This window comes from Pteropus medius, unplaced genomic scaffold (genome assembly GCF_902729225.1).
Source record: "Pteropus medius unplaced genomic scaffold, Ma_sr-lr_union100, whole genome shotgun sequence".
Lineage (NCBI taxonomy): Eukaryota > Metazoa > Chordata > Mammalia > Chiroptera > Pteropodidae > Pteropus > Pteropus medius.
The window spans coordinates 18045285-18070112 of NW_024345601.1; the positions used below are offsets into that span (position 1 = coordinate 18045285).

The 24828-nt window shown below is 36.7% G+C and overlaps 1 protein-coding gene across 2 annotated transcripts in view; it reads left to right on the forward strand.

Moving 5' to 3' along the window:
* THSD7B (thrombospondin type 1 domain containing 7B) overlaps positions 1-24828 on the forward strand; it is a 742175-nt gene that overhangs the window by 497388 nt on the left and 219959 nt on the right. For both annotated transcript variants that reach the window (XM_039874567.1, XM_039874568.1), the window contains exons 13-14: positions 15046-15240; positions 20597-20860. In XM_039874567.1, the coding sequence (XP_039730501.1) occupies positions 15046-15240; positions 20597-20860 (459 nt within the window). The remainder of the gene's footprint in view (positions 1-15045; positions 15241-20596; positions 20861-24828) is intronic.

Genomic DNA, 24828 nt, shown 5'->3' on the forward strand with positions numbered 1-24828 from the left:
AAGTTTCCACTCTGCATCTTTACCTGGAAGTCCAATTAATATATATTTGTTATGTAAAATACCTTCTAAGAAGTGAAGTAAGGATTTTTTTTTTTTACCAAAATTATAGAATGTTTTCCTTCATGTGTAAGCATGCTGTGTGTACTTAACAGCGTGTCACTAAGTGAAATAAAAACAATTACACATAAATGTTTGCTATAGTACCATCTGGCTATGCTATTCTCACAAATTCTCAATAGAAAATTGTAACAATGCACATGAGAATACCCATAATGTAATTAAGTGGTATTAGAGCTGGAAGGAACCCAGATCATCCTTGTCCAACCCCTTCATTTTGCATATAAATACACTTGAGTATCAATGAGCCCAGCCCAGTGGGTCATGCAGCTATTACATGAAAAACCAGAGCCAGACTCATTCTCCTGACTGGCCCTGTTGTCTCTTCAGATTGCGCTTGGGTCCTGATCATTGGCATGGAAGTCTGGCTGAAAACAAGTTTCATTTGGGTGGTGTAAAGACTTGAAGCAAATGTATATGACAATGTATTATCAGAAGATCTGATACAGGCCCCAATTAGTCTTGGTACTTTGAATCATGCAGGTAGCCATTACTACCTCAAAGTATTTAAATGTATGAATTGAATATTGTTAGTCACATTGAGATTAATTAATTCTCAGTACTTAAAGGTAAAAATAGATCGAGTTTCAAACTTAACTCATAACTGATAAGACACTGGAAGGCAGTTTTACTTTTAATTCAGCTAATTTTAGCAGATTAAAAGAACTACACATAAGAAATTGAAGGTCATTTAATTTTGAGATATATGTCACTTTAAACAAATTCAGTTTAACATAAGTACAACATTGGTTGTTTACATTGAAAAATGAATCTTGGAGGTTAAATACCATTATTCTGGAGAGAAAGCCTTTCAATAGCAGGCTTCCCTGTTGCACTAAAATAGATTCATTTCCTTCATATTTCTTGCATATGACTTTTCAGAAATCCATCTACATATTATATGAAGTGAGTTGTTCATTAAAACGTCTGTGAGAGAAACTAAGTTGTATGAGTATTGAATATATATAGTGCATAAGAACTACAAAATGATCCTCTGAATCCACCATTACTCATACTTTTATTATAGGGTTTTATTAAGTTTGAGATTCTAAAACAGAATTAAAGTGTAACAAATTTGTTTTTCATAAAGGATGTAGCAAATGCATGGTCTCCAGAGGGACCAAAGAAGAAATATAGATGAATAAACATAATTTCAGCAGCAGCAGCTTGGCAGAGTTTGTGGAGAAGAAGACCCAACAAAATGAAAACAAGTGTCCTCTTGACATGGTATTAGCTTTGTACAGAACAGTTTATTATAATAGTGGTGATTATGGTTCTATGTAAAGCATATGTACTTGTAGTGATCTACAAAGAAGAAATCATTTGCAGAAAAAGGAGAGTTCCTTAGAAGATGTTTTAAGTAGACAGATCCATAAGAAATGTGGTATACTTTAGCGAGGGAAGAAAATCAATGTGGATATTGTGCTGATTTATTGTGTCTCTGAAGCAATGAGATAATTAATATCCTGCATCTTTGCAGTTGTTTTTCAATAAAGAACACCAAATTATTTCTAAATTCGCGTTTCATTTGTAAATTAGTTACTATTACTGGAATGACTATATGATATAAAGTTTAGCTTCGTGATAAATGATACAGCAACTATTATCAAGATAGCTTATTTGATGGCTGATAATAGTTAAAATTTCTATTTCATACAAGCTTTTAAGAATCTTACCTCTTATACTTCAAGAGTATAAATGCATTTTTTAAAATCTATAATTACTTGCTACAGTGATTTGGCCCAACTCTTCCTTGTGCCTTCATGTGAAGTGCAGCAGATAACTAAAACACCATCCATCTGTCAAACCAGAGTAACTGTTAAAAAATACCCAGCCCATTTCTTTTCCTGATTTGGAAGCTGGTTGCACAACAGCTGTTTGCAGAGATACAGGTTAAACTTATGTAAATACTGCCATATTCCTTTAAAAATTAAATAAATCACCTTCTCCATGCAGTGTGTGAATTAGCATATTTATTCTTTCACAGCTGCCGAATATACATTTCCCTTGTACATGTACGTAAAATAGAGGCTGAGGGAGCATAAAGCGTAGTTATAGGCAATAACTATAGAACGAATATAAAAAATGTCAAAAAACTTTTATATTATTAAGATTGAGGGCTCAATTAGCCATAAGAAAGAATTTTGATGTAAAAGACATTATTGAAGGAATCCGATCTGATATCTTTTTAGTGGCTATGAGAAAAAAGACTTAGAAATACTAGAAAACATCTCATCATTAGCTTACACGTCTTATGAAGCTGTGATATAGAAAGAAGGGAATTTTAAGCGAAATTAGATGATTCTTTCTTACCTGACAGATTTTTATAACATGGTAAGAAATTAACTCTAACTACTGTTAAATGCTTATGTATCCTATATACATTCAAATGCTGGTAGTTCATAGATAGTTATATATTTAGTGGTGTCCGCACCGCCCCCTTTCCCCCCATGCTGGAAATAGAGTATTCTGTGTAAATTATTAGTCCTCTTCGAGCAGAAATTCTGTCTTATATTACTGTTGTGTTTCATAATTCAATTGACTGTATTCTCCAATTTCTACTTTAGTAAATATGGCACCACAGAGATTCTAAGTAAATACTTTTTCATAACGCATTAATACAGGACATAATTTAAAAATAAAAATTTGCAGATCAGAAATGTGAAAAGAACTGCATTAATGATAAAATCTTTATTATTTATGGACACATTCTTATTTATAAAAGTTATTATAAATGGTTTTAAGCATGACTTTTGGGAGAATAATTGCTCTCTGGTAAATGCTATGATTCCAGGATTTCTGGAAATGCAGCATCTAATTGACATGATTTGTGACATGACTTCTGAACTTTTTCTAAAATTACATTTATTGTTTTGAGATTCAGAATTTTTATAGCAGCTTTGTTGAGATAAAATTTCTTTTTAAAACATAGTTTTTGTAGTTTTTAGTATATTCATAGAGCTGTGCAGCCATCACCTAAAACAATCTAATTCCAGAACATTTCATCACCCCTAAAAGAAACATTATATCATTAGTATCTACCTCTACTGAATTATGTTTAATAAAAAAAAGTCAGAGATAAATAGAGCTACCCTAAGGTATTGTAAAATTGGGCAGAGAATCACTGGATGTATAAAAAGCTTGGTTGCTATGATAATTCCTTCATATTCACTGTTATAACTTAATCTAGAATGATTGCTGACAAATGTCTTGCAGAATGTGATGCTTTATATGCATTTATAATGGTTTTCTTTAATACAGGTTTTAATATTTCTCTATAGGAAGAAGGACTCAATCTAAGTGGAAGGAGTGGCTAAGAATCTTTTAAAGCTGAATTTGTATCACATGTCCTCTCTATTCAGCATGGAAATATATTTTTGGTCTAGTCTAGGGGAAGGGATGGTTGGTGATTAAGATACTTGTCTTGCAGTTTTGTTAACAAGCAAGCTATTCTTTGTACTTACATATTTATTTTGGGTGGTTTCACTGTAGCTAATGGAGATCATTATTAGTATAAATTTAAATTATAAATTTTAAAAAATGTACCTGGGATCTAAAACTACTCCAGGACCACTTGTGTTCATGCAAACATCATCATTAGCCTACAGTGTCCTAGAAAAGGACAATTTAATGTTTTTCTCTTAGGATTTAGGATTCCCACTGATTACTTTTTCCCCACTCTAGTTTTTGAAGCTTCTTGTATGAGACCTCCTGATTTTCTGATTTTACTAAGAAATCAATTTAGATGCCTGTGTTTGCCATTTCCACCACCTAATCCCAAGGGCCCACAGCTGATCTTGATCACTGCTTGCAACCATGGCTGGGTAACTTGACCACAATTTCTAGCATTCCTTTCTCGAATTTGCCCCACCAGATCAGCAACCAGAGTTTAAGTTCTCCCTTCTTCCTCCTCTGTGACCCTACATCTTCTTCTTCATTTATGAATTGTTTATAATTTCATTTTGTTCTCTTTTTTTCCCTGAAACTCTTTTTCTTGTCAATATTTTTAAGTTAGGGGCAGATACCTTGAAGCCAAAAGCCTTACCTGTGTATATTTCTTTGGTTAGCTGTGAACACAGAGAGCTCCAGGGCCTAACAAATGCCTTGGAATAAAGCAAATGGGATTTTTAATTGTGCACTTTTTTAAATCTTGTATTAAAACCTAAGTAAAGTGCTTCAAGTTTACCTAAGGCCTAAGTATACATTATCAGCTTATGGAACATTTCTTATTTATTTATTTTTGTTTCTGAGAGGGCAACAGTAACTGGGGAGTATGTTTCCAACATACAAAATGAGTTGTATCTTTCCATAAGCAAATTTATAATTGGGCTCCTGCAGCCACGCAGCTTCACATATGGTACTTATGAGTCAATTAAAGCACCCTAACAAGCAATTACGGGTTTATTGTTTAATTCAATTTCCACAACTCATGCTGTTCCACTCAAAAGTCGCATATATGTCAGTCAGCATGTAATAATAAGCACACATTTTATTCAAATGCTAGTTTTGAAAATGGAGTCTCCAAAACTGTGCTCCAAACAGTGTGCTCTGTACAGAGGGAGAGAAAATACAAGGGGGAAACGAAAGCACTTGCGGTATGACAAGAACTGGCTTTTACTTCTAAATAGACGTTTGAATATTAGCAAGTAAAAAAAGTCTACTACTCACAATTGTCACAGAAATCGAATTGCTAGGATATTTTCTGAGTGAATTAGGGTATGTAGAGTGGTTGGTTGGTTGAGCTGGGGTGATTGAAGATCATAGGAGAAGGGCCTGGGTCTTTGAATGGAGAAATTGGCTTGGTCAAGCAGGGGTAAATCCAACCTCTGTGCCTTGGAAATACCAGTGCTAGGGAGCTGCCTTTCTTGTTCCTTTTTATGCTACCAGGGCTCCTGGCCCTCCCCATACCAGTGCTGGCCACTTAGGGAAAGGATTAGAGCATTCCTTCCCTCTCTTCTGCAGCCAGAGTAACTAGGAGCAGACAAGCTGGGGAGACTTGATTACACGCAGTATCCAAGTGGGCATACTGATATACCTCCTTGCATCCTGATCCTGGCCAGCTCTTGGCTCCTATGTGGATGGATGTAGGAGTGGCTCAGGGCTGCCTGCACTCATGGTGGACCGCTCAGAGAATGTTCCCACAGTAGCATCAACAACACATGCTTGCTGTGAAAGAAAGCATAGAGTAAGCCTTTTTTTCCAAGATATAGACTATTACTTCTAGCTGTTCTCATGTCCCTCTCAACTGCAATAATTTTCTGAATATTGGAGATATTCCAACTGATATACCAAACAGATTTTCCTTTTAGTCATTTATGAAGTCAAAAGTTGAAGCAATGTAGTTGGAAAAGAGAAAATGGCTTTGCATTTTACATGGCTCTGACTGCCCCAGATCCTGGTATTTGTCATTGGAATACACTTTTGTTTATTTTTTTAATCAAAAAATTTTGAGTGACATTGAATGCTAAGATTATGTAAGTTTCAAAGGTACAATTCTATAATACAACACCTGTATATTGCATTGTGTGTTCATCACTCAAAGTTAAGTCTCCTTTGTCACTGCATATTTGACCCCTTACCCTTTCTCTCCTCCAACTCCCTTTCCAGTTAGGTAACCCCCATACTAATGTCTGTGTTTATTGTTTGTTTGTTTTGCTTAAAGTAGATGAGTGTTTATTGTTTGTTTGTTTTGCTTAAAGTAGATGTACATTCTTAATATGCTTGGTCTTGAATAAGAAATGAGTCTACCAGTCTATTTTCCCTAAGGACGTGCCAGTAGAGTGTAGGGACAACAGTTCTAAAGGTAATTTGGGTGGCTGATGGAAATTAGGCAGGATGATTAAAAAATTAAAATATTAAAACAAAACAAACCTGTTGTGAGGGCAAGGAATGGGGAAGTCATAGTAAACCTGTGTCATATCTGCTTTTCTTCCTATTATGGGAGTAGATGAGACAGGCTTGGATCTTATTCTGGTGGATGAGGCAACGCCTAGGGGCTAGGAAGAAATACCTTTGCCTTGTGCCCCCTCTCCCAATGCCCAAGTTCTGATTCCCAAAATCTGTGAATACCTTACCTAACTTGTCAAAAGGGGCTTTGCTAGTATAATTAAATTAAGGATCTTGAGATGGGAAGATCATCCAGATGGGGCCAATGTAATCACAGCCTCCCTTATAAGAGGGAGGCAAGCAGCACGTGGTGAAGGAAGCAGAGGGACAGGGTGTGAGAACACTACACTCTGGGCTTTGAAGCTGGAGGAAGGCACTAGGAGTGAGGAATGTAGGCAGCCTCTGGAAGCTGGAAAGGGCAAGACACCTAATTCTCTCTGGAGCCTCCAGAAGGAGCCAGCCCTGCTGACATCGTGACTTTAGCCTGATAAGACTGATTTCGGACTTCTGGCTCCCAGAATTGTAAGAAAACAAATTTTTGTTCTCTTAAGCTACTAAGTTTGTGGTAATTTGTTACCATGGCAACAGGAAAACAATAATACCTTGGAAACATACTAGCATTAAAAAAAGTCTCTTGAGGCTTTCCTGATATAGGCATACCTTAGAGATATCGTGAGTTTCGTTCCAAAACCACAGAAATAAAGCAAGCTATAATCTTTTTACTGATGTAGGGTCTTGCCTTCATTTGTAAAAAACATAACATCTGTGAAGCACAATAAACGGAAGCATAATAAAGCAAGAAATACCTATACTGAAGGACCAATGGTGGTGTTATCCGATAGTGCATCTAAGTCCTTCAATACCTGACACCAAGCTCTCCCGCCAGGCACATCGTACAATGACCCCTTCCTCCTCCTTCATAATGGGTTTGAAAGAACCCATATATTGTATTTAGCGGCACCTTAATGTTTGTGAGTCACTTATTAAGAGACACAATAGGCACACAGTAGACTGAGGTTGTGGGCAGGTTAGGGTAGTACCAACCTCGGGCTCTGCTCTCCCAGGCTTCTGCAGTAGTGGTGAAGCATATGTATGGCAGGGTTTCTATTTGTAAAATACTTCTCAATTTATATCCTTAATCCACCCAGGTTTCTCTCTCTGTATCCTGGCTTCAGGGACAGGGCTAAATGACACCTCAGGCGGGAGATGGATGCAGTACAGGGGAAGTCTGTCAGACATGAAGAACAAAAAGCTTTCTTCTTCCTGCCAAATGAGGTGATGGGAAGGAAAAGAAATGACTGAGGGAGGGAGAGGTAAAAGGAATATGTGTAGTAGTTTCTCCTGACTCGGGACTGATGTCTAGAGGTGGTGAGTTTGGCTAAGGAAAAGGAAAAAAACTGACATGTTTCTGTCCCATGTCCTGTTTGGAACTCTGGGGAGAGATGACTTACAGGAGCTCCACTTCAGAAGGAGGGCCCGATGCCTACCCAGATCCTCCCTGAGTTCCCTGTGCTATAGTGAGTCTCTTAAGAGTCCCCTTTTACCCTGAAAAGGATGCAGCACCTGACAGTGACGTCTGGCAGGCTTAACACGAGAACCTGCGCTGATATCCCAGGGCACTCATCATATAGCCCCAGTAGAATATTTCATGTCAGTGTTACTGTTTGGTGGCGATTTGAACTCCGGTGTCGCTCCAGTAGCATGGGGAGGGTAAGGATGCAGAAGTGCAATTAGCACTTTTCCTTGGTTCTTCCCTGCTGATGCAGCAAAGAATCACAGGTCAGTGAGATTTAGAAAAAGATTAATTAAAGGTATATTTTAGAAGGAAACAGGCCACACTAAGGAAGGCTGCAGACCTGTGGAATTTGGGAGATGAAAAGAAAAGACCGAGTACGCCCCAAGGGAGGGGCGGGTTTTCAGTGAAGAGAGCTGTAACCACGCAGAAGTGGGAGGGTCTGAATTATGTCTGGGCCACGTTGGGTGGTTATAAAGGCGTTCCTAGGTGATTGGCAAGTGAGGTCAATTTGACAGTGGGCGATATAACTCTACCTAGTGCGCATGTGCTTACCCAGAATTCAGTCTGTTATAATTAGATTCATGAACTTCCAGGCGTAAACATGGTGGTATAATGATGCAATAATGAAGCTGAGGTGGTGGGCAGGTTAGGGTAGTACCTTCTGCGTAAGTGTCTGTGGCTGGATTAAACCAGCTATAGATTTATGGCCTTCCCATCCTTTGTCTCCTCAGGCTGCAAGAAGGATTCTTTACCGACAATGGGGTGTTCCTTGGGTAATCTCTAGGCTGGGCCTCCATTCCTTTGTTCCTCTGTTGTTTATATCTGACTAACTACCTAACACCAGCAGATACCAAGGTGGGGCGAGACCTCATCAGCTAGGGGGCTATGGCCCCTGACTAAGCTGAGAGGGAATTGTCATGAGTTTTTTAGCCTGCAATGAAACTTCAGCAGTGGATGTCACCAGGGCAAGCAGTCACCAAGTAGACAAGGGCCACTCATTGCACATGCTGGCAGAGACCCAGAGAGCTTCTGAAGGACAATTGCTTAGCTCTGACACCCTTGCTGGCTGCCAAAGATACCCAGGAGACCAGAAGGGGAAGTGGCTGAAAAAGCAAGACCGTGCATTTACCTGAAAATAATTATTTTAAAGGGGAAGGAAGCTAAAAGCGGCCCAAGCGGATCGTGTTAATTTGTGCCTTTCCTGATTGTATTAGGAAGGCAGCTCTTAAGAATGATTATGTCAGTCTTTAATGAAATAATTGGACTGGGGTACAGATCTCAGACTCAGCAAGAGGAGGCCTGCCCTGGCTTCCGTGCTTCGGAGGGCCCTTCTCCGGCCTTTTAGTTCTCCTCCTTCTCATTGGGTGAGATTCTCTGTCAGAGCCCATGCTTCCCATACCCACCCCCAATTTAAACTCGATCTGGTCCTCAGGACCTTGACATTCTGTTCCCAAATGGCTCCGAGCCATCTTGAAGGAAATGCAGGCATCTCTTCTCTGCGCGTGACCTCTGAAGAAAGCTTGCACTACCTATGTGTATACTCCAGGCCTGAGGAGTGGATAGGGTGTGGCTGGTGTGTGAATTGAGCTTTGGGGGATTAACTGCAGTGACCACTCACAGTGCAAGAAGATCTTCCCTGGGGGGTGGAACCCAGCTGGGAGCGAGAAGAGAGGAAGTAGACCAGAGACCCAGGGCTGACCCACAGTCCTTGTGTGGCCACATTCCAGTCTGAAACTCCAAGTCATCCCAGAATTTTTATTGGAACCTGGCTTTCCAAATCATTATGAAGATATATATGTTAAGGTAGGAAAATAAAACCAATCTATTATGTATTTGTTAATTTCAGTTATAACTTTTTATGTTTAGATTTGTGGTTTGTGACCTCTTCTTGTGTTCTGACACTGAACCCCATACATATTAGGGACAGCCTGGCATAGTGTCATTAAATTAGTGACTTTGCTACACAGATAATGAAACAAGTAGTTATAAGTGTTACAAGTCTTAGCAAAGGGGAATTGAGTTCTACGTGTGTGTATAGCAAGGGCAGGAAGCCAACCTTCCCATTGTTTGTTTTTTTGCACAGGCATGTGGTGTGTCAACTCCTGGCCTTGCTCGTGTTGTCACTGGACACATCCTACTCATCCTTCAATTGTCACTCCTTCCAGGAAGGCTCCTCTGACTGCCCAGTGCCTGAGGTCCCAGCACTGTGCTCTTGCAGGACCCTAACAGTAGTGAAATTCATCTGTGTGTGCAGGGCTTGACATGTAAAACAGATCATCTAAATGTTGGTTTAGCTGAGCAGTTGGTGCCCAACCTTTGTGCTCCTGGATATGGAGGTAAATCGAGCTCTGTACCTTAGCTGAAACAGTTTACAGTTGCAGGATGGGAAGCTAATAGAGTCCTTCTATCTTTCTAGCATGTCACCCCTATTTCCTGGAGATCATGATCTCTTGGAAGGAAGTCTTCCTATCCTTTCTTGTCAGTTATTAGAATCGAACTGTGGTTGGGAGCAACTTCAGGGAAGTAATGTGGTGTCCTTGGTGAAGGTGATGAGCATGGACAGATCTGAAGTAGCAGGCTACGTCGCTTATTTAGTCTTCCAGGCAGAAATTATAGTTTCTTATCATAAGCCTGGCAACCCCTGCCCTCCTCATATAATTGAGAAGACCAACTTATTACAGCATGTCTGACTATCAGAATTTAGAGATGACGGGGCAAAGAGACCATTTAGTAATAGTTAATAATCTGCTGATTTTAGTCTTCATTGAAGCCGAAGAAGTCTGCTTAACAATTCCACTTGAACAGCAGTTCCTTTTTAAAAAAATTAACCGTGAGACACACTGAGAATTCATACAAGTCTTTCCTTGTTTCTTTTGCTAAATTCTTAATTATACACTGTGTCAGGGCATTTTTTTTTTTTCATGCTATTAGAACTGAAACTCAGATAACGGGAGAGCAATTAGTAACTTTTCTCCCCTTTTTGGTAATTCTTTCTCAAGGCTCAGTCTATGTAGTAATTAAGAGAAAAATGAAGTAGCTAAACTCAGTTCTATCTGTTATGTGCATTAGTAGACACCATAAATAGAAAAGTGTGACCTCAGGCTTCACGGAGGTTTTTAAGGGTTCCAGGTGACCCTGTAGACCCACTTACCAGGTGACTGTTCCTGTCTGAGAGCTCTTGTCTGAGTGGCTTGGCTCAACTCCTTGCTTCTCCATTATTTCTTAACAAGAATACCCAGCTGTCCCAGAGAGGTACTCTTAGAGCTTTCTGCCCAGACCTTAAGATAGCTAGAATTTTAAACAGTGCATGATAATGAGATTATTCTGGAGCTATTTGAACTAATGTTACCTGGGAGTACAATTTTCCTCCAGTAAAGAGGACAGTATTTCAAGTTTAATAAATAAAATATAATTATGCATTAAAGAGCCACTCCTCTTAAACAATTCAGTTCAGGTAGGAATAGATGACAAGAAGGGTCAGTTGTAGTTGCCTCTCCCTTTCCCGATGGTAAGATCTTTCTCACCAGAATAGTAATAGTATGTTAAATACTTAAAAGCACCAAAAGAGAAATCTTTTCTCTAGATTATGGCCTGCAAGTGATTTGCTATGATACAAAGGACCCAGACTCAGAGTTCAAGTAAGCAGCAGATGTCTGACAGATAAATTCTCTGTAATGGCTTATTTTTTCCTGACTGCACATTACGTACCCTTTCCGTTCAAAACTGAAGTACCTACTTATCCCTTCTGTGCCTCGTTTTCCCCATTGGTTATCACTATTTGGGAAATGGCAATATTGTACTACTATTTTCTGTCTACCTGCCTGTCACTGCCACTACCCTAGCCTCCTAGAAGCTAGATTATCTATATGTACCAGTTATTCCTAGTTTATCTAAATGTCTTCACTTTTTATTTTCTCTATGTATGTATCTTTTCATTCCTTTGCTGCTTTTCTAGTCCTACAGACTTCTTGCTATTCAGTATTTTCCTGCCTTCTACTATAATTCAATACCCATTCATTCATCAAATACTTATTAATTAAATAATTCCTTTTATACTTGAACATTCCCAAGAAGAAAATTGTTTTAACTTATTCATATTTTTATTTCTAGTAATTATTTTTAAATTAAATTTATTGAGATAACATTGGTTAATTACATTATATAATTTTCAGGTATACATGATTATAATTTGACATCTGTGTGCTCTATTGCATGCTCACCACCCAAAGTCTAGTTTCCTTCCATTACATTTGACTCCCTTAACCCACTTTGTGTTCCCTCCACCATCTTTTCCCTCTGGTAACCACTATTCTGTATTTGAGTTTGTTTTTGTTTTGTTATCCTTTTTACACTTGAAATTAGAATTTTAAAGAAATTTGAAAACCTTAATGCTTAGCCTAAACTGATGATTGCATGATCTCTAAGTATGTCAGTTGCCACTCACCCTTGGGTTATATGATCACCAGTAGTATCAAAGAGCAGTGGCCTTCAGATTAATGTGAGTATTGCTAAACTTCATGCTACAACTTTGAATGCATTTCGTGGCGCTTGGAGATCTCCAGTGTCTCTATTTGACTATTAAATCAGTAGTACTGCATCAGTGATGGTTCTGATTTGCTCTACACAGCTCTGTTAATACAGTTAATGAGTTCAGGGCATAGCTGGTATACTGGCTGACTAATGGTGATTTTAAGTGTAGTACCAGAATCAGGTGAAGACTCAAGAACAGTTTTCTCCTTAGCTTTATCTGTCAAATTCCAAGGGTGGCAAGGAAGAAATGAGGCATGGAGAGTGAGAGTGTGTACGTATGTACTTGATAGAAGCACTATAGCCTGATTAATTAAGAACAAATATAATGGATAACGATTATTGATAGCATTTATTGAGCCCTTGGCATGTGTGAGACACTATGTTAAGAATTGTCACAACTTTTTGTTGTAGTGCTCTTATTATACTTATTTTAGAGATGAGAATAAAGTATAAGTAATTTAATGCATCTCAGTTCTCGTAACTCCCAGATGTTTGGATTCAGATTTGCATTCATGCCATTTGACAATGTTAATTCCATCATATGGTATAGCTATTTTTTCTTAATTTCTCATGTTCTCTTTTATTAATGAAAAATAGTTCAATGTAGACATTCAAAAATCCAGTGTACTATTTAGATAAATTGTTTGTAGAACTTTAAAATATCATCGAATGTTTATCAAACGTCAAATAGCAATGCTTTTAAAAGTATTTACAAATCTTCATGTTATTCAGTGCATTGCTACTTTGGGAAAAAAATAACTTGGCATGATAAAAGTCCCTTAAATTGACCCAAATTGGTTATGTTACCATGCAATTCAAATAACATTTGCTTGTACCCTACTTGAGAAAGTATCTTGCTGTATTCATCATTAATGACTGTAATATTCCTGACAAAGAAAATGCAGGTGATGTTGGCTTGATGTGCAATGGATTTTGTTACTAGGATGTGGCTAAAAACAAAACTATTCAAAATGAATGAATAGCCCCACCTGCCACAGTGCAGATTTATAAACTGGGAAATAGTGCGTGTGCATCCATTGTCATCTTAGCCAATTCCTTGGTTCTAAAGCATTATAGGTTTGGCTATCTAATGCTATTATGGTGTTCAGATTGATTTGTTCTCTGTTGTGCTCAGAATGAAGAATTCAGAATATAAGAAAAATGGGCAATTGAAAGGAACCCTTGTGTTTACTTACCCTGTGTTGGCGAAGTTTATATATAGAATTTTAATAACATTGACCCTAAGCTGTGGTCTCTTTATTTCTTATAACTCAGTAGATTTTTAAGGGCTGTAATAAAAATGATCCTATATTATGATTTCTTTACAATAATGAACTCAACAAGTACCCACTAACACCCACCATGTCCAAAGGCACCAAATATGGGTGGTGAGTGAATAGGCTATATCAGAACCACCTGCAACACTTACAGCATAAATATTCTGAGATTTCTTCCCCAGAGATGCTAGTATAATAAGTCTGAAGTCATGCCATGGAATCTCTGTATTCACATAGATGTCCATGGTTAGGGATCAGTTTAGGAGAGTAGTTTTCAATGGAGGTAAAGTTTGGCAACATCTAGAGTAATTTTTAGTTTTCTCAACTGGGATGATGTTTGTGCCACCAACATCTAACAGGTAGGCACCAGATAGATGCACAAGAGACACTCATGTACCCACAAAAAAATTATCTAATCTAAAATGTCAATAGTGCTAAGACTGAGAAATAGTATTCTAGAGAATATAAAGATATATCTATAAAAAATCCATAATTAATCAGGGCAAATGAAAGATTCACAAAAATATTCATAATCGAATAAAATAAATCATTAGTCCAGAGAATCAAATAAAAAAGCAAAATTTCTAAAATGTTTTACCTCATTTAGCATAATTATCTCAGGATCCATCCATGTTGTCACAAATGGCAGTATTTCATCTTTTTTAATGGCTGAATAATATTCCATTGTGTATATGTAACATATCTTTTTCCAATAAGCCAGGCACAAAAATCTGAGAATCGTTTGATTTCACTCATGTGGAATATAAAACTGAAAGCAACAAATGAACAAGACAAAGAAACAAAAACTCATAGACATGTTACAGTTTAGTGATTACCAGAGGGAAAGAGATGAGGGGGAGGGAGAGGTAGATAAGGGTAAAGGGGGTCAGATATATGGTGACTGAAGGAGATTTAACTTTGGGTGGTGAACACACAATGCAGTATACAGATGATGTATTATAGAATTGTGTATTTGAAACCTATATAATTTTATTAACCGATGTCACCTCAGTAAATTTAATAAAAAAAAGTTTTACCTCTAAGTTATTTTATGGTACAACTAGACATTCTAGTTGAAAAAGCACGTGAGAGAAAGCTTAGAGTTATCTGCAATTGGTAGGGTATTTGTAATGGGAATTATCTGGAAAGATTATACCTGTACTTAAAAAAGTTAAGATTTTTTACTGATCCTGAAATTTTAAAGGAAGAAAGCTTATAGACAGCAGAAATTCTTTTTAAATAGTGACTGTGAAGTAAAAATCGGATCACTTCCTTAATTGCCATTCAAACAAGCAAATCAATAATCAAATCTAGGAAGAGTTCAGATGATTTTTTTTTATGGTTTTGTCCTTTTCTTTGTCCTATTACTCACACTTACAGATTCCTTCCTAGTTTTATATCATCCTTAGAGATCACATGCTCACAAGCAGTACATATATTTATTACCGAAAGGTATTTTGGTTGCTGTCATTTTGGGGTTTGGATTAATAATGTAACCAATTAAATTCTCAGATATCTCCACTGAAATATTTAATTTCCAGAGAGAAATAAGAGTAGCTGTGTTGAACACGTTTTGCCATCACAATGATAACTAAATTTTCAAAAATTGGGGATTCCGCTATTGTGTCAAAGAACCAGCAGCAGCTGACTTAATCAAAATGATAACAAAATAACCTACCTGTATGTGTATGTGTTTCATTTTGTTTTGTTTGTTTTCAGGTGTATCGTGTATCTCCGATGATAACCAGTCGGCAGAAATGACCGAATGCCTCAAGCAGACAAATGGCATGCCTCCCCTTGTGCAAGAATGCACTATCCCATGTCGAGATGACTGCACCTTCACTGGCTGGTCCAAGTTTACTCCCTGCTCCACAAATTGTGAAACGACCCGAAGCAGACGGCGACAACTCACAGGTAATGTGTGCTTTTCACTCCATGGCTTCAGACAAGTGATGTACTCCTGAACTCTCCAAGGACAATGTAAGCTCTAGAAGGACAGGAAATTGTGTCAGATCTCTCTCTTTCTGCAGTCATCTCTGCCATTATATATCATCTGTGCCTATGCTTAGCACATACTATCCACTCAATTACTATTGTGAAATGAATGAAAGATATGAACCATTCTATAACTATAAAGTTCTCTATACAGCTTTATAACCTCTGTAGTCATAAATGACAAAACATTCACAGACTTCCCTGGAGTAGTTAATGGCTAAGTTTCTGGTGTTTGTCATGCCAGGAATTCCCAAGGCTGAAAGCAGTCGCTAATTTGTAAAGCACATCAAAGGTATATCTAACCTATATCATTGTATTTTGTCATTATCTTATAGCAATTTCACATTTGAAAATTTTAGTAGTATAAGGCAAAAATCAAGTTGTGTATATAGATTCAGTTTTTGTGGTATATTGTTAATTATTGGTTCTGTTTACATACATGAAATTTAATAGAAATTAAAGCAAATTACTAGTTTAATTGAGGTTCTGGAGCAATTTTTGCCTGTGATATACAAATAATTGATGCTGTAGTGTATTTTACTGCTTGTCTAGGTAAATATGCCAGAACTTCTCTTAATTTCATATACATTCTTATATGCTGAAAACAATCCAGGGAATGGAGAACCAGAGGAAAAATGCCAAAATGATCATGGGTTAATAAGATTGGGTTGACATCGAAGAAATAAACACAGATGACCATTTGTTCTTATCAGCAGTTCAAGTGCTAATTCTCTTGTTTTCAAAACCCCTTTGTTTGAATGAATTGCTTATGAGATTGTTTTAAATTTAACTCACTCTAATGCATTTACTTAATGGATATGAGTCTTTAACAGAATTTCTGCATACAAATCAGGACCCTCTTCCTAAGTGTAGGTGAAATTTATAATCACATATAGAAACATCAAATAAAATATGCCATACTTTGTGTTCTTTTCTACAAAAAGCTGTGCATATATAATTTTATGTAACACTGTTTGTATTTCAAAGATGAAACATTTCTTATAGAGAAACAATGTAATAGGATACAATGTGTATGACAGGAATAATATCAAGTTCAGGAGGCAACTTAGTGAAACTTGGTTTGCGTGTTCATATATAATGCTTTAAAACTCATTATCTAAGTTACCCTGTTCATATCTTTGAGATGAGCAAGAATATGTTTTAGAGGGGGAAAAATTTTAATTAGTGGCCAGTTTGTCTTGAAGTTTGCTAATGATGTTTTGTACTTACAAACTGAGAAAGGAAAATATTGAAAATCCTAGGATATTTATTCATTTTACAACCAGCATAGTTTATTATGAATAGTCAAAAATTTAATGTTAAACTTTTCTTTAAAATATACTTTTTATGCAGATATTGAAGAACCGTTAAACATTTTCTGCAAACTATCCTACTAATTACTCATACTAAAAACTTTAGAATTTCTTTTCAAATTATTAACTGCTGTGATTTTAACTAGCTAATTGATCTATTGTTCATCTTAATAACTAAGTGACACATAACTGGTCAATTTCATTAAATACATGAGTTGAGAAAATCAGTCAAATAAAAATGATTTAGTATCATTGTTTTAAAAATGTAGTGAATTGAAATTTTCAACTTCTGAAGACATTGTGTTATAATGCTTCAGAAGTTGAAAATTTTGCCTTCTCCCGTGTGATTTGATAGTAAACTTAATAAGCAATCCGTAACATGAACGACGAAAAAAGACATAGACTTAGACCATAAAACGGTGTGACTCTTTAATACCGACAAACATGGAGAAGCATATAGACACAAATACAAATGATCCATTGAATAGGGGACCATCTAGAGTGCTTATTTTTTTTTCTCCATTTTTAACAAGAGGCTTTAATTAAATATCTGGGTGTTGTGTCCTATGTGTTGTGCCTAAACTAGTTCAACACCTTTTTTAGACTTAGTGGTAATTAAAGCAGTTGTTTATATGAAATGTTATAAATAATTCATTATATAGAAGAATGGCTGGGATAGGCTGTGTAAAGACCAGAAGCCGAATGAGTAATTTCTAGGACCTGAAAGATGCTCATGCCAATGGAAGAAAGATACAAACCTGTAGAGAATTTTTATAAGGGTTTATCTGAGTCAAACAGAGGATATGCCTGGAAACAAGATCTCAGACTGAGGAGAATGCTTCTGAGAAATGACAATTTGCAACTTGTTTTATGCATTTGGATTTAAGGAGGGAATTCAAGGAAGATTACAAGAAGGTAGGAGAAAGCAAGGAGAGGATTGGATTAAAAGATTTAGTTAAAGCGTTTGTGTGCTCTCTTGAGGATGGTTACACTTTAGAAGGAGGGGTCTGAAAAGAGACCTTTCAAAGGGATATTAACCTAGATGCACAGAAACAATGGATAGGGCTTGCTTAAGGCAAAGATAAGCCTTTTACTAAAGAAGTTATATGCCCTGGGCATGACTACCCACTATTACCTACCCATTTAGAAATTTGTGATCAGATCGCTCTGTGAGGTTACTTTCCAAAGGACACCCTGCCCCTTTTTTTTTGTTCATACTCAGTATGACTAGCTTGTAATGTGTGTGGACACAAGAAACATCCAAAACTATAGAGAATTTTTATAAGGGTTTATTTGAGCCCAAACTGACAACATGTGCCAGGAAGCAAGTTCTCAAATGCCCTGGAGAATAACACTTTTGCAGTTTTGTTTATGCATTTGAAATTAAGGAGGAAATTTAAGGAAAATTACATGAGGGTGAGAGAAAGCAAGGCAGGGATTAGATTACAAGATTATGTGTTTCTTAAGGGTGGTTACACCCTCCAGGGGTATTACTTCTGGCATTCCAAATGTGTGTTAACCTAGATGCACAAGAGCTATGCACAAGATTTGCTTAAAAACTGTTCACTAAAGAAGTTATAGGCCTGGGGTGTGCCTACCTACTGAACTTCCCAGTTAGGAATTTATGATTTCTTGTCCATGCATGCCAGAGGCAGAATGGTACAGCATAGGCAGGAGGCAAACACTAATGGGCTCAGATCCAATGGATCCTTGCTAACCATGGTGAAGAGTCTGTATTTCATTCCATGAACTATAAGTCACTGAAGAGTTTAAACGAGATGAATAATGTGATCAGTTTTTCATCTTTTAAGCTAGTCTCAGCTACAGTGTGGGAAATAGATCGAAGGGAGTAAAGTACAGGGCAATAAGATCTTGGAAGAAGGTATTGTAGGATTTAAGCTGGAGATTTTGAGGGGAGCCAATGGTCAGAATGGAAACAATGGACTAATTCAAGAAATAGTTACATATTTGAAATAATAGATCTTTGCCATTAAACAGATATAGATAGGAGAAAGAATGATTCAAGTATGACATTCCAGTGTTTGACTTGGTCATGTTTGTCAAACTGGGAAATGCAGAAGGAAAAAGAAAGGTCGTGATAATAAGAGGATAAATGTGGGTTTTTCCAGGTTGAATTTGATTGGTCCTTTAGGCATGGATTTCCAGTTTGTGGGTCACAAGCTTGAGTACAAAATTTAGGCTGAAGACAATAACGAGGAATTTAAAAGATGTAGATGATTATTTAAAATCTTTGTGTGGATGAAGATGTTGGATCGAAACAGAAGGGAAGCTAGGACAGTGCCTCCAGGAAGCCCATCAGTGAAAGCAGGTCCAGAGGGAGAAGAATTAAAAAACAAATGAGATGTGTCCAGAGGGATCATAGTGCTTTGGGGTAGGGGTAAGGCGCAAAATGGTAAAGTGTGGTATGGAACTTGGGAAGGATAGAGAGGTCGACACTCTGAACTATCATCGAACAACCAAGTCTGAAATATAAGGGGTAAAACATATTCCAGGGCTTTGTTTTATTACTTTGGAAAGAGTAAGTAGTTTCAAGCAACATGTAGACTCAGAATCCAGGGTTAAGTGTGTTGAGAAAAGAGTGGAAATTGAAGAGATGGAGATAATAGTACTTTATGGATGTTTGGGAAGCACCAGAGACTTGGCCATGTTAAATACTGATAGAAAGAAGCCAGTCACAACCACTGATGTATCTCTCAACCAGTAAATTCTTACAGCCCTCACAGAGACTGTGCTTCTCAAATGTATTCTCAGTAAGTGCCCCCAGTGGTAGAGGCAAATGAATTTATTTTCCCAGAGGTACAGTGGTGTGGCCCAGGCTTGTGCAAGGTCATTTCAGGACTGGAGGAATCCTTGTTTATTGTGGCCATAAACATCAAGGAAGGCCAAAGAGTCAATCATCAGGCAATAAGTGTAGAATTGTTGCATGTAGTACAAATTATCTGATAACGAGAAAGTAGTCTAGGCATCAGCTTGTATCCAGTATTTGTAAGACAGTCATAAAGACTAGAAATAAGTCAATAAAGCTGCCTACTTTGTAAAAATAACTAACCAAAACTTTAGCTAATGACCCATCAATGAGGAAACAAAAATGGAGTTTCTAAATGCAGGAATATTGTTAGGAATCTAGAGGAAGCATGTTGACAGCAAAGTTGAATGAAGTTATAGGCTGACTTATAATCCATTAAACATGATTATCAATTAATCAGAGCTGTGAAAAATGACTCTGCATTATCATTATTCAAAGTTGGGACCACAGCTAAAAAGTCCATCAAAGTCATTCAGTAAAGTCATATTCTAGAATACTTGAGAAAAAGGTCTCTCAAAGTAGGAGCCATAGTTTTTTCTCAGATAAAATTATCTAATATAATTTAAGCATTTATTTCCATGTGCTTCTGTCAGTATTTGTGAGCTGCCTGATAGTGGGAACCAAAGTAAGTTCCACTTTGTCTACTACAGCCCGAGTGACACCTAGCCTCACTCCATTGTACAGGAAGATACTATTTCGTTCCTTGAATAAATAAACTCTGATTTTAAAAAGTCACTTTAAAAAAAGGGGGTTAATATTTATACTATTTTGTTGGTTTTCCTAGCAATCATCAATTTCAGGAAAAATGGAGACAAAGTAATCAATTTGTTTTTATAAACAAATTGTAGGGAAAATAAACAAGAGTTTTCTAGCTTTTGAGCCCCCGTAGCAAGCATTTTCTGAGTATTTTGTGCCCCTCTCCAACATGAAAACACTTTTTTTCAAACTGACTTGAATTTCACAGTTACTCTGGGAGTTGCTTCCATTTTCCTAGGATATAATTCCATGCACAAAAGAGTGAAAACAAAAACTTTAAGTTTTAATATTCTAAGAGCTTTTAAATATAATAATGCGAGTGACTTTTAACAAAACAGCAGATATGAAATTAACATAGTAATGTCTCTTGTTGGAATAGGGAAAAGCAGGAAGAAAGAGAAATGCCAGGATGCTGACCTGTACCCGCTAGTGGAAACGGAAGTATGTCCTTGTGATGTATTTATATCTCAACCTTATGGAAATTGGTCAGATTGCATTCTTCCTGAAGGCAGAAGGGAACCTCAGCGAGGATCGTGGATACAAGGAGACAGCAAAGAATGTGGAGAAGGCATACGCTTTCGAGCAGTAGCCTGCTCTGATAAAAATGGAAGACCTGTTGACCCCTCCTACTGCAGCAGCTCTGGTAAGGAGATGGATGGAGCAGTAACAAATGTGACACTGACCTACAGCCCAAGAGGTTTCTCCAAGGTCTAGAATTAGTAGCTTTGTTATTTAATAATTGCTTCAGTTCTCCTTTGTCAATAACACACTGCCTCTAGTAAAATACAGGCATGTGAAATGCACATATCCATGTCTCATTGCCTATCTGGAATGTGAGTTTGGTTCCTTGACTCACCTCATTCTGTGCTTCACCTTTGATCACCCGTTTGTTGGCAGCGCAGTTACTCTGCTTCAGTGAGAAAGCCAAAGCCCAATACAAATGAATATATTTTGTGGTGTTTATTGGTGCTCTGATCATATATAAAGAAAGATCAGGCCTTGAATCTCTTCTAAGGCAGTTTACAAAATACCAAGGTAAAAGATAATTTAAATGTTTTGCTATACAATATATAAGTGGAACCAGATTAATAGAATATAATGATATAAGAAGAAAATAGGCAATCTGGGAGAGTTTGGTGAGATATCAGGTAGAAGACTGTCTCTTTTCTTTTCCCCCCTTTTCTTTGAAACTTGGGAGAATTTGAGATGCAGGTGAATAGAGAAAAGAATGAAAATTAAATATAGTTGAGGTAAATGTGATGGAATAGGCTGAGACTAATGATGACAATGGAGTTTGAATTTCCTGCTCTATTTTTTTTTACTATGTTTTTTAAAAAAACTAAAATTAGGAATTTTATAGAGGGTATGAAAAGAGAGAATTTGTGTTTGAATGGAAAACTCTGGAGAAAGTTATCAATTTTCATCTCTGTCATCAAAGTCTTATATTCTAATAAGTTTTCTCAATAATACCAGAAATGGCAAATTAAATTTATTTCTAACATTCAAGTCAGGTAAATGATAGTTTGTTTTTATTGCCAATGTATTAGCTTGTCTTCATTTAAGATGCACCTGTGTCATTATAGGAATGCAATTTAAAGTTTCATGGTTTTTTAAATTGGTGCCATGATGCTCTGGTTCCCAGGTTAGTATATAGCATTGTTTTGAGTGATTCGACTTTCAGAAACACTTAACACATCACATGCAAGTAATGGACCCATTTTATGGAAGCAAAGCTGGTTGACTCTAATCTTTGTTTTTCCATGCATATACATATATATTTTAAATTTCTGAAATATATTTGACATATAACATTGTGTAAATTTAAGATGTATAACATGCTAATTTTACACATTTTTATACTGTAATCATTGTCAAAGTAGTGATAATTAGTACCTCTATCATACTGTATACTTATCATTTCCTTTTAGTGGTCAGAATAATTAAGTTCTAATCTTTTGGCAAGTTTGATTATTACACAATATTGTTGGCTATATTCACTATACTGTGCTTAGATCTCTAGGACTGACTTACTGCTTGTTGCAAGTTTTTACTCTTAAACAACTCCTGTCCTATTCCTCTACCCCTCCCATCCCCTGGTAACCACCGCTTTACTCTCTGTTTCTATGAGTTTGGCTTTTTTATATTCCACATATAAAGGGTATCATACAGCATTTATCTTTTTCTGTCTGACTTATTTGTCCTCAAGATTTATGCATGTTGTCACAAATTACAGGATGTCTTACTCATAGCTGAATAATATTCCACTGTGTCTGTATACCGCATCTTTATCAATTCATCTGTGACGGGCACCTAGATGTTTCTATATCTTGACCGTGCTGCAATAAACATGGGCGTATATATACTTCTTCCATATCCTGTTCTCATTTTCTTTGGATATATACTCAGAAGTAGAATTGCTAGATCAAATGATGGTTCAACTTCTAATTTTTTGAGGAACTTTCATATTATTTTCCACAATGGCTGAACAAATTGATATTCCCACCAACAGTATACAATGAATCCCTTTCTCTCATATCCTCACCAACACTTTATTTCTTCTTGATGATAGCCATTCTGACAGGTGCAAGGTGATATCTCATTGTGGTTTTGATTTGCATTTTCCTGATGGTGAGTAATATTGGGCATCTTTTTATGTACCTGTTGGCCCTTTGGATTTTTGCGGGGGAGGAAGTCTATTTAGTGCCTCTGCCTATTGTTTAAATTGATTTTTTGTCATTATTGAGGTCTATGCATTCTTTATATATTCTGGATATTCTTATCCAGTATTTGGTTTGCAAAATTTTTCTATCTGTAGGCTGGCTTTTCATTTTTTTAGTTGTATCTTTTGCTGTGCAGAGCTTTTAAATTTAATGTAGTACCGTTTTTTGTTGTTGTTGTTTTTGAATTTATTGTTTGCGCTTTTAATGTCACATTTTAAAAAATCATTGCCAAGACCAATGTCAAGGGGCTTCTTCCCTACATTTTCTTCTAGGAGTTTTATAGTATAAAGTCTTAGGTTTAAATCTCTAATCCATTTTGAATTAATTTTGTGAGCGGTGTAAGATAGGGGTCCAATTTCATTGTTCTGCATGTGTTTATCTAGTTTTCTCAACATCATTTATTGCAGATACTATCATTTTCTATGGGATGTTTCCAGCTTCCTTGTTGAATATTTGTTGACCAAATATATGAGGGTTCAGTTCTGAGCTCTGTAATCTGTCAGTTGGTCAATGTGTCTCTTTTTTTTACTAATACTATACTGTTTTAATTACTATAGCTTTGTAGTATTGTTTGAAATCAGGAAGTATGATACCTTCAGCTTTGTCCTTTCTCAGGACTGCTTTGGCTATTCAGGCTCTTTTTGTTTCCACAAAAATTTTAGAACTTTTTTCTGTTGCTCTGAAGAATGCCTTTAGAATTTTGATAGGGATTGTGTTGAATCTATGAGTGGCTTTGGGTAGTATGAACAATTTAATAATAATTATTATTTCAGTCCATGAACAGAGATGTTCTTCCATTTATTTGTATGATTTTTATTTTTCATTCTATTAATGTGATATATTTTTTATTTATGTTGAACTGTCCTTGTATCCCAGGTATAAATCCTACTTGTCATGGTATTTATACAGATAAAGTATAATCTTTCTAATGTGTCCAATTCAGTTTGCTAATATTTTGTTGAGATTTTTGTATCTTATTTATAAGTGATACTGGTTTACAGTTTTCTTGTAGTGGTTTTGGTATCAGGATAGTGCTGACCTTGTAGAATGATTTTGGAAGTGTTCTCTCATCTTCAAAGTTTTTGGAAGAGTTTAAGAAGGGTTGGCGCTCTACCTCCTCTACTGGAGAGATAGCCACATCTTCAAAGCCTATAGTCCATTGCCTTGTCACTCTGGGAAAATCCACCTTGATAACTTCCTCTCTCTCCTCTGTGTCCAAACTCCTCTCTATCCCACTCCAGTGAGATTCTGGACTCTCTCTCCCCTTAGGCAAGCTGGATTTTCAAAAATTCTCTTGCTCATGGATATCTGCCCAGTTTTGTACTCTGCAGGTTTTCTTTCCTGATTACAACTAGTGGGAGTGGGCCAGTTTGCTGATTCCCATGTATTTTCAGCCTCCACTGAGATCCCTTTGTTTATTTTCAGATGCACAGATGGACTAAAAATTTCCAGGTTTCTCAGTATAATGTGTAGAGGCACTTTTGTTTGGTAATGGTAGTCTAATTAGTTGCTATATAAAGGTAAGAGAAAAGAGGAATGTCTTATGCCACCATGATGCTGTTGTCACATCCACATTGGTTTACTTATTCACATTTGATTTAAAAAAACAAACAAACAAACAAACACCTGTATATTGAACACCTGCTATGTATATAAAATGTCTGGTCTTCTTTTATGATTTGGATATACAGTTATGAAGAAATCAGGGAGTTGTGCAGTTTACTGTCTAGTGGAGGATGGAAACAAAAGGAATTTCAGATCTTGATTTGCACTTAGAATGCTCAATAGAAAAATCTTTAGATATACTTTAAGGAAGTCTTTGGTGAAGGGACATAAATTTGAAATATAAGGATTGAGGAGAAGGCTGGCAGCCATGTGAAAAGTACATACA